We start from the raw sequence: 16186 nt of genomic DNA on the forward strand, positions 1-16186 counted from the left end.
GCGTAGCACGAAAGGGAGGTTGCCTGAGGGATAACAAAGACATAGGCCGTTTCAGTGGAGTAGCTGACATGCTGTAAATCTCACTCTCATTTTTTGTGCAGCTCTACTTTGAAGTACGAGTGACGCTTGAGTAATGATAAGCCCAGCGTAGCAGGTGTAGTCCTGTGTACGCACACGGCTTACATTGGGCAACAAAGTCCTGGCCGTGTGATTCCTGTTAGGTGGCTGGGACTTCCATTTGCAGACCGTTGCTGTATTTGCACTGGCTATGAACATGGGCCTCTGAGGAATACAGTGTATTAAAAATAAATAAATAAATGTGTATACTGAGAGCTGTTTCAAATTCACGTCAATTTTCAGCAGCCTCTAGTCAATTGGACCAAAAATACAAATAGATTCCTCTAAATACTGAAGAGCATAGTCCTTTCATTTGATGCCAAACTGAAAGTGGAATTTTGACAATATGCAGAGCAGCTGCATTTTTATTTTAAGTATCAATGTATTTTTTTTATGTTTTTTTTAATATCCTTAATACAATACTTTATATCACTGACATTTACAGAGGAACAATTGAACTTTTGTTTTCACAACTCTGGGTGTCTGTGTTCTCCATTCAGCATTTTCTTTCTGAGCTGTAGTGAAACTGTTCAGAAGTATTTTTCCTTTGTTTCACTGATATAATTTAGAATAGTAGACATTTTATCATTTGTTGTAACAGATTTGCTTAAATTAGGCTGTATCTTTAATAATAAGCACTGTATAAATGTTAATTAGTCTATATACAATAGTACAGTAATGAATTGTTGGGTTAAATTGTTGAATTGGAAAATAGAAGTAGAAAATACCTTTTAGATTACGCAGTGTAAGTTGCTCCTTGCAGTCTACTTTTTTAGTGTGTTGTGTATTTTTGATCAAATGTGGGCACTACTGCTTTGTCTGAGCTTAGTATCTCTGACTGTTAGAAAGTTTCTTCTTGCTCTTCCGTGTAATGTTTCCTGTGCTTAATTTCATTCCAGCAGTCATTACTGCAAACATCTGAGTCTCAGGCAGTGGGTAATTGCCCTCTGGTGTCTGTACGTATACTCATGAAGGTTTTCGTGCTTATTCCTCCCTTCTGCACCCCAATCACTTCGCCAGGCTATATTGTACACGTTTAATCCTCGTAAATCCTTCCTCATCAAATCAGTATCTCCAACCCATATTAATTTTATGTTGAACTTCTCTGAACTCTTTCCAATGTGTTGATTTCTTTCTGGAAATACAGCGATTAGAACTGAGTGCAGGAAATAACAAATCCTGCCAGATCAGATCTGTGTGGAGGGTTACGCCTATCACCTTCTCTGATACAATTGATTACTGTACATTGTCTTCTCTAAGAATCCTTTACCTGAAGACAACATTAAAAAAAAAAAAAAAGCTTGCTGTTCAAGTAGTATTTAATCACCACTAATTATATGTCTCCTCTCATTTATTAATGGGCCTACTTTCTCCCAAGTGCTGGGTTCATATGAAATATTTGTAGGTCCTAACCCTTTGTCATTAAAGTTAGCAATCCCATATTTTGCATTGTCTTTGCCCTTTTTTCTGAAAGCATTATTTCTTCACTTTGTATATAGCTTCTGATTTTTCTTTGGGAACATACAGAAGCCTGAATCACTGTGATTTTAGTATTCATTGTTTCTCCTTCTTGGAAGGGAACTGCAGCTTGCTCTCATGGCCTTGTAGTTTCAGTACTTGTGTCCTCTCTGTTGAAGCTGTCTGAAGCATGAATACAGTTTATAATCCTCCTGCTAGTTTTGGCTTTATAATGGCTTTAGAGTTTGACTAATTTGAAGTACTTCACCTTAACCATACTAACCAAAGTCAGTGTCAGTTATTTAAAATGGGAATACTGCTCATATATTGTTCCCTAAAGTGTTTTATGGGATTTTGGATTGAGAAGTAGGTGCATGCCTGAAATGATTTGCCTAACATCACCCAGCAAACCAGGTTTAGTATAAAAATTAGCAGCCTTGAATCACATTACTCTATACACCAAGCCACTTCATCTTGTTTACACAATGAAACGCCACACATTAAGGAAAAATCTTTCCTCTTTGAATATAATCCAAGAAATTGTTGGGTATCCAAATGTCACCTGAATCCAAACTGATCTGGGGGGGAGGTTTTTTCCTCTTGAAAAAATGTTAATTATAAAGAAGTTTTATGTGGTGCTTGTTCTACTATAAATCCTGTGATGTTGTAAAACTGTCGTTTGACATACTAATTTATCCTGCGAAGCTCATGGTTTAATTGTAAAAGCTTGGCTTGCTCCATAGGTTGGAATAGTGGGAAGAACCGGAGCTGGGAAAAGTTCTCTGATAGCAGCCCTCTTTCGCTTGGCGGAACCTGAAGGAAGGATTTGGATTGATAAGTACTTGACGTCAGAGCTAGGACTCCATGACTTGCGGAAGAAAATTTCAATTATACCTCAGGTAAGAGAGTGACGTGGTCTGATACAAACATTTTCAATCGAATGCTGTAGTATTTAAAATGCTTTGCTGGGATATGGTCCCCCTGCACCCCTGTATGCAGCAGACATAGAAACTTTAGCGAGGCATTACTCTAACTTGAGTAAGGTCTTGATTATTTTAAGATAAACAGAATCAGCTCTGGGGACTCGAGCATTTTCTTCCTAGTTTTGTCTCCTCTCTTCCTCTGGAATACTTGTGAGTAGGTATGTTAGCAGCATGCTGTCCTCCTATAGTCTGGGAAAGAGCAGACAATATTTGACAGGAATATACCAAGCTTCAGCAGTTCTCTGAAGTCACTTGATCCTTTGGCAGCAATTCCTGCCTGATGCTTTGCCTGAACCTTCCTTAGTAAGGGAATTTGAGGGACTACTGTCACCTCTCTGCTCACCCCTGTGCGAACTGACTGAGGCTAGATCTAGAAAGAGCAAACGCGCCAACTAGAAGTGAGCTACCAGTCTTTCCATTATTTGGAGAAAGTTGGACAGGAGGAGAGCAGTGGAATGGAGAAAAGAGTAGGTCCTTAAGATCCATAAACAGAAACTTGGTTCTGGTGAGCTTTAGAAGCTGAACGCAGGGAAGGCCGCAATGCAGGAAAAAACCTATCATGATGTTGGGAATAGCCTCATCTCTGGTGCTGGAGCAGAAGGGATGTTCCAAGAAGTCCTGTAGGTCACAGGTCTTCTCTTCTATGGTCATACTTTCAAATGAGACATTGACTCAGACCAGGGTTGTGTATAACCTCAAAACTTCCTGAAGGCAGAGCCTGTGCAGGTCACCATCTTTCATAAGAACTCTCATCTGTTCCATGATCATTTGCTCTCCACCGGAGAGGGAGGAAGAGGGAAAAACTTACATGCTGCAAATGCAAAATCATGCTTTTGGCAAATAATTTGGGATGTTCTAGAAGGTAGATAGGTAGATGTTCTAGAAGGTAGGCTGGAAACCAGAGGAATTTATTTGCCATGTTTATCATTAATTCTCAGATCTCTATTTTATTACAGAAGCTGTATTTAGAGTCCTTACGCTATCTTGGTATCTGAATGTTTGCTAGCCTGTTGGCAGGATGGCATTCAGAGTGTATTACTTTCTTTAAATTGAAAATCTGATAAAAATGGTAATGAACAGTGATAATCAAGCCTTTCTTGATTCCCTGGGCTGGTTTTTTTTCCTTTCCCAAGAATAGGAGTCAGAGAAAAGAAGCAGGTATGCTATTATAAAAAAAAAAAAAAAGAAAAAGATACTCCCCCAGCAATTGGGTTGTTGCCTAATGCAGGATGTCTTTTGTTTCTGCATGCTGAAGGCTTTGTTATTGCACAGTGGAGGTACTCACTGGAACTAGTCATCTTTTGTATGTGAAGAGGACTTTATGTAGACTTAAGTTCTAATTTTTTGTTTGTGTGCAGCATTCTTTTCTGAATGTAGATGATCATCAGTTCATTCAAGGTCTACAGCTTTTTGAAAGCATTGCCTGTAGCTATTGCGGGTGATTTCTAGAATTCAACCCAGTTGAATAAAACAGTACTGAGACAGGAAAACTGCTGGTCAAATACAGTTTCTACATGTTGAGTGATGCAGATGCTCAGAGTTCACTGCATTTAATTATACGTTGGGGTTTTTTTTCATACATTGATCTATTGACACGATTGTAAAACTATTTTAATCCAGTTGAATTCTGTGACTTTTGTCAAGTTTGTATGATAAGGTTTTCGTCATGGTCTCAAAAGGTTTTAAGTGTCCCAAGGCTAGCAGGTAGCATTCCTTTTTCACATAAGGGTAGACTTGTTTCCACTAAAAATGAGCAAAACTGATGTGGTGGTGGTAAGAAGAAGAGGAGGGTTTGGGATGAGGTTTATACTATAGTGAACTGAGTGATAGGCATTGTCTTGTGCTGCATTAATAGTAGTGTCACTAATAGAAATAGTAATGTAACATCAGGTAGTTATTTTGCAGCAAATATCTTCATAATTATGTGGGAAGCTAAGAAACCAGAGGGAGAGATGCTTATTAAAATTGTAACATAAAACATGCTAAACAGAATCATTCCTAGAGAGTGATGAGGTGAGACCAAAGTTTTCTTATATGTAAGTTTAAATACCTACCTGGAGAAATAAAAATGTGCTTGGGCTTCTAATTGCTTGCTTGGATGGAGCTGTGTGAAGGTTGTGTTTGTAAATCTTTTCTATGCAAATGTTGTCTGCCTCCCTGTCTGCAAGCATTTTTACAACAATTATTTACAGGTTTGTCTTATTACTTTCCTCTCATAAACCAGACTATTTTAAATAATAATCTGTGTCAGAAATGATAATTAAAAAATATGCTTATCTTCTGTTGCAGTACATGTCTGTTGTTAGGACTTTTATAATAGTTATGAACACTTTATAAATTCAGCCTCTTATTTTGCCAACCTGTAAAAATGAATTGAAAAGGAAAATAAATGTAACAATACCTTCAAAACACACCAAATGGTCATTTGTTAAACAAATGACTTTCTATGTGTTTTTGAAGAAAAATGTTCTTTAACCTGTTATTTTTTTTTTAATCCTTTTGTTCAACAGGTTTTTAGTGACATGATGCTAATGCAATAGATAGTTTCAAATAATTGGCATGTTATGTCAAGAAATGCATACGTTCTTTTACATTGCTTGTGGCATGTTCTGTCTTTGTTAATCCTTTTATACTGTTCAGAGTAGTTTAGAAATGAAGACACAATAAAAGGGCTAAGGTCTAAATTCTGTTCTGATTTGCTGCAGCCCTGTGGAGCTGGGCATCACTAGGGTTAGATGGGGCATAAGTCACAACAGAGGTTAATCTTGGAATAAGCTGAAGTTATCCAGTGTAAGTTCGACTTTATTTCTTACGGGAGAAAGAAAGAAAACATTTTGCATAAGATTTCTCCAATTTAAAGACAACTGACAATGTAATGAATGGTCTCCATTTATGATTAGCACTATTACAGCTTTTGACTTGTTGTTGTCTTTATGTGTGGTATTAAGAGGAGTTTAGTCCTAAAGTCGTGTCAGTGCTTGACTCTCAGGTCTGGCAACTCACATTAGTGAGTACTGATCTGTTGCTTAAGCCGTTCTGGACCAAAAGTTGTCTTCCCACTTCTCAAACACTACGTTTTCCAGTGTGAATGGATTTGTGCCAGTTTTATTAATGATCTGTTATTGATCTGACCGGGAACTGAAGTAGAACAAAACTTGCCAGAAAGGCATTGTGAGGTCTTTGATTCCTCTCTGGTTTACGTACTTCAAAAACAAATTTTCAAAACTGCCCAAATGTAATTTAGGAGTGTGAGCTCATTGACAGTGGTAGTTGCTGGTTTTCATTAACAATACCAGGAGGATAGCAATGATTTCATGTAAGCATATATATATAGCTTGTGGCATCAAAACAGTGGCATGTAAATGCCCGTTTGAGTACCGACATAACTGTGTACAGCAATTTGCAAACAGACCTGTCCTGTTGGGTAAACTATCTTCATACAGACTTTAAGCATGCTGTTGTGAAATACTCCTTTGGATTTCATAAAAGATAGCTTGTCATTGAATATTTCTGTGCTATTGTTGAAATAGGTTAGTTCTGATTATTATTGAATTACCTATTGCAATATAAAACCTGTGTTTATAATGGAATGCTAATTTTACTGGGTTTTAGGAGCCTGTTTTATTCACTGGAACTATGAGGAAAAATTTAGATCCTTTCAATGAATACACCGATGAAGAGCTGTGGAATGCCTTGGAAGAGGTGACTTATTAAATCTAATAATCTACATCTGATATTTACAAGCCAAATGACGCTACAGTGCTTGTGTGCATTAGGTTTTAGATGTTTTCATCAGGTTTGATAAGGGCATAGCTGTTGATGGAAAAAGGTAGATCGTTGTGTGCCCATTTGTCTATGTGTGTGTGCATGTGTGTGTAGATGTGTATATTGTTACATAAGTCTTTTATGAAAAAATTATCCTTTGGGATGATGCTTTGGTTACGTTTTGATTCATATCTTAGTTTTAATGAACATTAATAGATTCTTAACAATGTGCTTTAATGTTTTTAGAATTCTAATAACTGACACACTGTGTAATCCAACTTGGCACTCACTCATTTTGTGTCAGAATCTAATAGGTAAACCTTGCATACTTATTGTTGTGTCATCAGAGACACAATAGCTGATTTAAAAGGGAGTTACTCATCCTACAATATGTTGACATGTCAACAGGTGCAACTGAAGGAGGTTGTGGAAGATCTACCTAATAAAATGGAGACGCAGCTGGCAGAATCTGGGTCTAATTTTAGTGTTGGTCAGAGACAGCTGGTGTGTCTTGCCAGAGCGGTTCTAAAAAAAAATCGGATCCTTATCATCGATGAAGCAACAGCAAATGTGGACCCAAGGTAAAAACAAAATCTATCACGTTAAGATGATCTGGTTTTCCTTCTAATATGATCATCTGTACTGTAGAGATGAATATAAATGCTTTGGATTTCTTGTAGTTTGTATTGCTATTTTACGTTTTTAGTGATACCAACATAATTGTCTATTCAAAATGAGGCAGTTGAGCTTTGGCTACAGAGCAGATGATATAAACTAAGTACTCAAAATATCCCTAATTTCAGTGCATTGCATAGAGTAGGGAAATTAATATTCAAAGTTTATTTATCCTGCAGCCATAGACAAGAAAACAAAAACCTCCTTGGAAATGCACATCAGTAACATCAGAATAGCCATGAAGCAAGTTGAGTTCTGTTGATTTCTGTAAGAAATGCTCCTTGCAAATAAATAAATAAGAATTAATTAATTAATTTCCAACAAAACAAAACTAGAAAGGTGAAAAATGGCTATAAGCAAAACTGAATACTTCTGGTTATGAGATGCTTTCCCTTCAGATGCTGATATAATAAGTTACAGATAGATAAAATAGGGTTGGGGGGGGAAGGTAAGCTGTCCTAAACACCACAGGAATTGCAAAACAGATTTGGAGATGTTTAAAGCTACAGAAGGGACTCATTTATCATTCATTATTTTGTGTATAACTCAGGCCGGCAGAACTTTCCTGAATTCATTCCTGTTTGAACTAGAGTGTACTTCTAGAAGAACATCCAACCTCAATAGAAAAAAATTTCAATGACAACCCTTGTTAAATTGTTCCAATAGCTAAGTACCCCCACTGTTAATTTTTTGAAACATTTGAAAAGCTGGTGGAAATATTTTGGAAACAATACTGCAAATGTACTGCATCAATTAGTCTGAGCTGAATATATAGTTCCAACAAACTATGGCTTGAGGGAGAAGTCAGAGTCCAAAGAGGACAATAACACAGCAAGTCCCTCAAACAGATGCATTAAGGATTTTGTATGTCATCTGGGCGTGACTCATTTTTATAACATCTTCTTGGGGGAGAAGTGGTGCCACTAGGGTAGCTTTGCAGTTCAGCTGACAGTGTATTTCTAAAACCTTTAGAGAAGTGCATTCCCTTCCCAGAGGTTCTCTTTTTATCTTTTTTTTTTCTTTTTTTTGACTATTAGTTTATTTTTGCCTGAGCACTGATAGATTAACTGTGATTAATCATTGCTGTGGAAATTTAATACCATCTTACCCATCCTCCCTGTTTTGGCATCTCACATGTGTGTGTTCTCAACTTGCACTATCCATTTAATTGATCTTGATTAATGTGTGCTGCAATATATATTATAATAAGGCAAATGTTTGTTTGTATCAACTCTAGGCATAACAATACAAATAATAACTTGGAACTTCTTCTTTGAATTCAGTTTGCATTACAGTCATTATTACCTTTTCCTTAATGTGTTGCTAAACTAGAGCCAAGTATTTTTCAGCTGTGCGATCTGATAGGATGCTCATCAGGAAATGGTGATGTGGGTTGCTTAACTGAGCAGTTAGGGAGGCATTTTTGGCATGTAAGGAAAACCTCCTCCTCTTCTGATGCGCAACCCCCATACCTGGCACCATAGTCTCTAGCCTGGTGGCAAGCACACATCGTATCAAGCACCTGGGATAGGAAACCGTGGCGAGCTGCCGCCAGCTCTGGAGATATTATTTCTTTTTTTTGTTTTTCTGCCTCTTGATCTCTTTGCCTCAACCACTGCTGTAACAGTGTCCCTTCTCCAGTTCAACTGGGAAGCAAATGTGAGAAGGCAGGCAGGGTTTGCGGGTGGGAGGAGCAGACGGAAGAGTGAGGTGCCACAAGGCAGTGGATGTGACAGCAGGGTGAGAGGTGTGCAGCGTACCTTCCCGAGGGCTGAGGGGCTCCCTGCCATGTTTCTCCAGCTCAGCTAGGCCATTCTTGTCTGCTTTGCTGAGCAAAGGAGTAAAGGGAAGGATTTGGAGTTCATCCTTCTCCCTCCTTACATCTTCCAGCTCCCATGTGTACCCTTATGCCCTTTGCTCCTCGTAGGTACCAGTTGCTCTGTGTGCTGCAGGGGTGACCATGCTGTCATGAGAGAGAGAAGGAGCTTCCCATGAAGAAGGTTGCCCTAAGTCAGACCACTTGTGTGTTTTACATGATGGTTGACAGACATTTAATTTGATCTTATCTTCTTGGTCCTGAAGCCAGCATTCTCACCCTGAAGAATGGAGTCACTCTGGAAAGTTGCACAAAATCTGGAGCAGAATTGCTAAAAATCTTTCTGTAGACACTTTAGTGATATATTGAAACAAAATTCTTAGTAACAGACTTTTTTTAAATACTAAGTTGAACTTACTAAGCTTTCTGCGCACTGACTACAGTATTATGCATTAACTTGTATTTTTACTGCTTATAAAGGACAGAACTTTTGGGGACCAGTCCACCACCACGTTTTTACATTGGTTGTTCATTGAGTCTGGTAAAAACAGGTGTTGCACATAGTTCAGTTCATTAGCCAGGTTAACCTTGTAATGTTTAACCTTTTGTTACATCTAACTGCTATCTGTAACTCTTTCTCTTTTGGAGAAATGATCCAAAGCCACTCAGGAATTGCGTAGTGAGAGATACGCTTCCAGGACAATCCCAGGAGGACATTAGACTGAAGATAATGACTTATCCAGTGTTCTTTTCAGCAGCTTGGTTGCTTCTCATTCAGGTCGTATTTATTCTTGCTCTTTAGATAGTTTTCTTTTTACACAGTCAACTAATTTAGGTTACACCAGATCTTGGGTTGCTGTGAAACTTGGTGTTAGATCCTCAACCCGTGGTGCCAGTGGGATAGCTATACCACCATTTTGTGCTTTCTTATTGTATTGTTCTTTGCAATGGGGAGTATCGTGGTTCCCATTTTCATATAATCAGATTAGGGTTGAGCTTTTGTCATCCAGCATCCCTGGTTTTGGTATTCAGGTTGCATCTTTGGTTTTTAATGTGCCTGAAAGATGATGGGGTTTGATCCACTGAGGTGGGTGATGGAATCACTTGGGACTTGCCTGGCCACATTCTCGGTGTGGGTAAGTGCCACAAAGAGTCTGTTTATACCCTGAAAAAAGGACAGAAATGCTGCTTCCTTTGGCACTTTTCTAGAGAGTAGACAGCTCTAACTGGAGTGTGATATAGTCTTTACACTCTGTCACGTAATTCTGTACACAGATCCTTTTCTCAGTCTTTTAGATTTTCTTGCCTTTCCTACCTTCCCCTGAGATTCATCCAGAGGTTACTGATTGTTCTTTTGCCTATCACCCCAAAAACTATACTCCAAGATCTACCGTGAACCATAAAGAGGATCGGGTCAAGTCCCTGTCAGCGGCAATGTCTGCATGAGATTTCATACTGTCATATTTGAAGGTCTGTTTCTGATTACTGTTTAGGTCTGTTTCTGATTACTTTGTAGTCTCATTTTAGAACATTTGTCATACCCACAATATGCCCAGCAGTTTCTTGTTCGGGATAAGCTTATATTCAAGAAATACCTGTTTAAGATAATAGTTTGATAGTAGCTACCTAAGAATGAGAAATGGTTTCTATTGTAAATGTAGGAAGAGGTGGTGCTATAAGGAATGCACATAATATAGGAAGATGTAATAAATGAATGCAGAGGACAGGGATGTTCAAGGGTGAGGCATTCTCCTCAGATAACAGCAGGAATAACCGGAGAGTTACTAATAATTTTGAGCCCTTTAAAAAGTTGTTTTCAAAATCTGTGAGCAAGCTGTGATTCTCTGTGCTCTGTAGTAGCTCTGCAGGAAACCTCACCTTGAGCTTAACTATAAGGAAAGAAAAAGGCTTTCTTTACATAATTCTAGGGAGTATTGAATCTTTTGTTTCTGTTTTGCTACTCTAACCATTGCAGAGAACACATCCTGCTGTCTATATAAGCCTCTTCCCTACTGAGTGTTTTCCTGTATGGCCCTGATTTTTTTTCTTTTGAAAGTAGGAGTAGTCAGGTCATTGAGGCATTGCTGAGAAGATAGCAAAGAAAGATACATGCATTAACGCTGGGGTCAAAGCATGGCTATTGCTGTGATGTGGGGCATTAATGATGAACAACTTGCTTTTCTTAAGGAGACTGTGAACACACAGGGCTAAAGAGCCTGGCTCTGTCATGACTTCCCCTGTCTCTTTCCCTGATTGCATACTCGCCCTGGTTCAAAAGGAGGAGTTGAGGAACACCTGCTTCCCACCATGTTCTTTAGCGTCTTTTAGGAATTAGGAGCAGAAGGGCCAAGCCGCCTCAGACTGCAGCCCAGAACCTGATTGTCTTAAGCTCGTGACAGAGCTGAAGTGTTTCTTACCCCAGAAGAAGATGACAGTCGGCATGCAAGGGAAGTCTTACTTAACTGTTTATGTCTTCCTTCTCTCTGATGATTCATCCTGTCATCAGCAGGGATCTGTCTATTCCTTTGTTATGCTGATTGTTTAAACGTAGTTTGTAACAGAAGTTATGGTCAGTCCTTCAGAGCAAGAGCTTGTACTTTCTACTGTGGAAACCTAATGGTTACTCTATTCCTCTAAGTCATCCTATTCTTCCAAAGTTGTCTGTGTCCACTTTTTATTGTTAATGCCTCCTGACATGGTGGCATCAGAACAATTCTTTTTGCTTAATTTATGAAGTGATACCAAATATTTATCATGTGCAGACAGATTCAATGTAGAGCACTACTTCTGTCTAAAAAATAATTTGTCAGAGGAAGACATGTGTTGCATGAATCTTTCTTGTATTTTATTTGATTTTCCAGTTACTTTTAACAACTTGAAGAATTAAGGCTTTGCAAGCAGCTGGTTGAAGCTCACATGACTGCCTAAATACACCGGTTTATCTAGATATCTCCTTTGTCTTGTTTTAACCCTGTCTTACAGCATTTATTATTCTCCAGTCATTATATATAAAAGTACAATTGCATGGTTTAATAGAAATCCTGGAAATGAGACCCATGCCTTCAGGTGCCTGACTTCTAGGCTGGAGCTTCCTTTGTCCAACTAACCCCAGTATATTTTGAGTTCTTTGTGTTCTTTCTATCTTGGATGATAATTTTAGTTTCTGTACCTTTTTCTCCATTGTCCCCACTCATCATGTGTTTTGAAGGCTGATGGGCAATATGTGAGTATTCACATGGCCTTGCTTGGCGCTGAGGTTGGGAACCAAGGCTTCCTGTGCAATGTGGGCTGTCAAGTGCCTCTAGAGGGCATTCATCACCTGATGGCTGCCTAATTCAGGAGCTCGGATTCACCTTCCAGCCGTGCCTTTCCCCTTTCCTTGACTACGGAGAGGACTACATAGATTTCCACATTTAAGCCTGACTGGTGTACTCTAAGTTAGGTGATGTCAATGCTTCTCTTGTAAAGTTAGTTACTTGAACAATCTCCAGTTTTAGGAGTATCGCACCTCTTTTCCTTAATGCTTGTTTATACAACTAAAGAAAATTTTAGTGTCTTATGTATCTTTTGCTATAATTTTATTTCCTTTTCATGGTTCTCAACTTTGTGACAGTTACCAGTTAAACCTAGTGTCTGTGCTCTTAGTTTTCATTCTTTACAAGTCATATGTGTCCTCCTGATAGCCTTTTCTTAGGTGGTTAATTCATATAGTAGGTTGAGGCTCTTAACTTGAAAGCTTTTATTCCTTTGCTTGGGTTGTGCGTTCCAGTTAACACTTTTGTTTTACGGAATATGCCAAGTTTTCTTTTTTCTGTATTCAAGCAGAGCTCGAGCTCTTGTTGTTGAGCTACTCCAGTCCTACTTTAGTTTACCTCCTTTATTTGATCTCCTTTTGGAGCTGAAATCATGAACCTTAGTTATAGGCTGTGTTGTGTTTGTTCTTCAGTTGATTCGCAATGAAGGGTATTTACTTCCAACAACTTTTCTTTGCTGCTTGTACAAGCTAAAGCTTGAAAGAAAACAACAATGACTTTTTTTTAATGTAGAAATCCGTAGGAATATCTGACTCAGCAGAATTTTTCCTCTTTCTGTAATCAAAGCCTGGGAAATTAGTCTCCTGAAATGAAACCTATTGCTCTACTTGCAAGAAGAAACTCTTTTCTCCTCAAGTATTAGAGGATAGATTTTGGAGTATATTTCATGATATGTCTCCAAGTCATCTAATATAACAAGAGGAAGAAGCACTGTAATGACTTCATAAGCGTATTTCTTGCTATACAGTCATGTTTGATGGCTGCCATTCAGTTATCCATACAAACATCTTATTTTTGTCTGCATTGCTCTTGCTGTGTTTCAGAACAGATGAGTTCATTCAAAAGACGATCCGGGAAAAGTTTGCGCACTGCACAGTGCTGACCATTGCACACCGCTTGAACACCATTATTGACAGTGACAGGATTATGGTAAGACAGTTAACTGCTTAAAATTCTTCTTTTTTTTCTTTTTCTTTTTTTTCCCCTGAAGAACAATGTTATTTATTCTTGCTTCTTAATTTTGATCCAAAAGTGAGCACAGGTTTAAGTTGTACTTTAGACTTATGCTAGTTAACTTAGTTATCCTAGTTACTGTGATTTGCAACTCATACAACTGTAGAAGTAACGACCTGAAAAGACTTCTTACATTGTCTGGCCCTGTGGTTTCCAACCTGCAAGGCATGAACTCATTGCAGGTGAGGCGCAGCAGCAGACCTGAGCGAATAAACTCTGCCAGCACTAGGAACCTGTGAAGACACACCCAAGAGGCTCTGGACAGAGTCAGCTGGATTGGGTCAGGTTAATTCAGTCTCGGTGGGCTGAGGGAGGCAGTGACAATAGTTAGTGCTGTGGGATGTGTGAGGAGGAAGTGGTAGAGGTTCTGGGGCAGGAGACATGGAGGCAGCAGCTGCCCTGGGGCAAGGGTGTGGTGGTGGGAGAAGTGGAACGAGACTGGCAAGGTAATGAACATGGCCAGCTTTCTAAAACAAGGTTCAGACAGAAGAGATGAAGCACTACCAATCTAGCAGCCTCTGCCATCTTTGTTCTCAAGAGAGCAGTGATATACTCTGCCACTGTGAAATACCCTCTCTGCCATCTTGTCTGCCCCATGGTGCACTGCACATGCATCGAAATTAGGAAGTACTTGCTGATTATTTTCATAAAGGCAATAGTCTTCCCTAGGCTCTCAGGAAATCGAGCTGGTTTGTGTCCTTGAAATTATGTGCAGCCTGCAGTTTTGCAATTTTCTGCAATAGGAACAGGAGCCCTTTGCAAACATTTTCTTCACGGCCAGTTAATGAAATAACTGACATAGTGGGCAAACTGTGTTCATGAGTGGAACTCAAATTTACCTGGGCTTCAAGCAGAATTTACCCTTCACCCCTCAGTGGTAACCTTAAAAAAAGTACCATCTTCAACTTTTGTTTTGTGAAAATGAAGCATGTTTCCATTTTTTTTCCTGGATGCTCAAAACGTTTTAAAATCTGAGATTAAGTTACAATGGTTGCCTGCAGAACACAGAATGACACAATTGGATCTACTGAGGTGAGTAGTGTTTTCTGAGGAGTATAATAGAGTAGATTGTGAACTGAGTGATTATAGTTTACTTACAAAGACAGAAACCAGCAGAACTGCCATAAGTAGTCATATAATTGCAAGTATTTAACGTATAATAAATAAATATTTTCTTCACTGGTGAATACCTCCCCACAGGTCTAATGGATATGTTGGTGTTTTCTACAACTAAACTGAACAAAAGCCTTGTGAGGAAACAACTGTGACCTAATTAATAGCTGTGTGTGTTTGTTAGCTGTCCAAAGGGATTTCTGTGGGTTTTGGTTCATCAACTACCATTAACCTGTTATGCACAGAATGCCCTTTCCACAAAGATGTTTTCTTAGTTTTACCTTTAATATAATGCAGTTGTAATGAAAACTAGATGTTTTATTTACTTTTTTTTGCCAAAAATCATTGGAACAAAGCGTAGAAATCGCCCTTCTCCCCAAACTGCTCAGTATTATTACCAACTATATAGCTACTCTATTGCATTTTTGGAGTCTGTACATTATTCTTAACCTTATGTTGTTTTAGTGTAGCCACTATTAAGATTTCTAGTTTCCTGAAAGTCTATTTATGTTTATATGTTGTCTAATACGGTCTTTTTTGAATGCCTTTGACATCTTTATAGTATTAAGGAACAGATTTGCAGGAAGAGGTGCCTTTGAGTCCACAGGCATTAGTAACTCTTAAATATTTTTCATCTTTTTACATTGCTCCATTTTGTTTTTCTAATGTATTTCTGTAATTTTGGGGGGGGAGAGCATAGGACAGAAAAAAGGAGGAAACTGGCATGCGACCCCTTAACAAACCTGTTTTCTTGACATCCTTCCTCATTCTTGATTCTGTTTCTGGACAAATCAGAAATATGATCGCATATTTAAAAGGATCAGAGTTATGGCAGGTGTGCTTTTGTTACACTTTTAATTACTTGGTTTACTCAGGCATGTAAGTCCTAGTGGGAATATAGCAGAATTTTGGAAGAATAAGAAAAATATGTGTTAAAAAAGCAAGGAAGAATATCCCGCTAGAAGACTAGCTACTAATGAGTGCCATTAACAACAAAAACAACATTCATGGAAAATTAATCATTTACTTAAATATTATGAAAATTGAGAAGACAGCTAAAGGAAGCTTTTGGTGTATTTTAAAATTTGGTGAGTCAATAATGTGTTTTAGTAATTCACAAATTTAACTTGATGCAGATTCTTTTTTAAGAGTAAAAAATGCACAAACTGGAGTGCATTGTTCTTCCATTACGCCGTATTATTAAAAACCCTGGTGGTGTTTCTCCTTCAAGTGAGACCTCCAGATGCAATAATGCCTTCATTTATAAGCCATCCCAAATCTGTGTTGTTTGCTGTCATGCTAAGTTTGTTAGAGAATGAGGGAAGAAGAACAAAGATGGAACCTGACAGTTGGATTTGTCTTTTGACAAATAATGAGTGAAGTTATTTTGCAAACAAATTTTGAGCAAACTTGATGAGTGCTGCATAAAGCACCCATAACATGCTGCTTGACTCCTGTTTAGCTTACTGTCCACTGGGACCCCACCTCCTTGGTGCCCAGGCAGTTACTCCTCAGGTGGTATTGGTGCAGGGAGTTAGTCCATTCCAGATCCAAGACTTTACGTCTCTCATTGTTGAGTGTCATGAAATTGATGCTGATCTATTCCTTTAGCCTGTCTTGATCTAAATAGGTTTGAATGTCAACCCCATCTCGAGCATATTGACTCAATTTGAGTGCTGGTGAAAGCAGAACTTTCCAAAAACCAAAATGTT

The 16186-nt window shown here is 38.5% G+C and overlaps 1 protein-coding gene across 1 annotated transcript in view; it reads left to right on the forward strand.

The window, feature by feature from the left end:
* Positions 1-16186, forward strand: part of ABCC4 (ATP binding cassette subfamily C member 4 (PEL blood group)) — a 153985-nt gene that overhangs the window by 120163 nt on the left and 17636 nt on the right. Inside the window, 4 exon segments of the mRNA XM_075741447.1 lie at positions 2319-2474; positions 6171-6260; positions 6732-6904; positions 13172-13277. Of these exon segments, the coding sequence (XP_075597562.1) occupies positions 2319-2474; positions 6171-6260; positions 6732-6904; positions 13172-13277 (525 nt within the window).

The sequence above is a fragment of the Balearica regulorum genome, chromosome 1 (genome assembly GCF_011004875.1).
Source record: "Balearica regulorum gibbericeps isolate bBalReg1 chromosome 1, bBalReg1.pri, whole genome shotgun sequence".
Classification (NCBI taxonomy): domain Eukaryota; kingdom Metazoa; phylum Chordata; class Aves; order Gruiformes; family Gruidae; genus Balearica; species Balearica regulorum.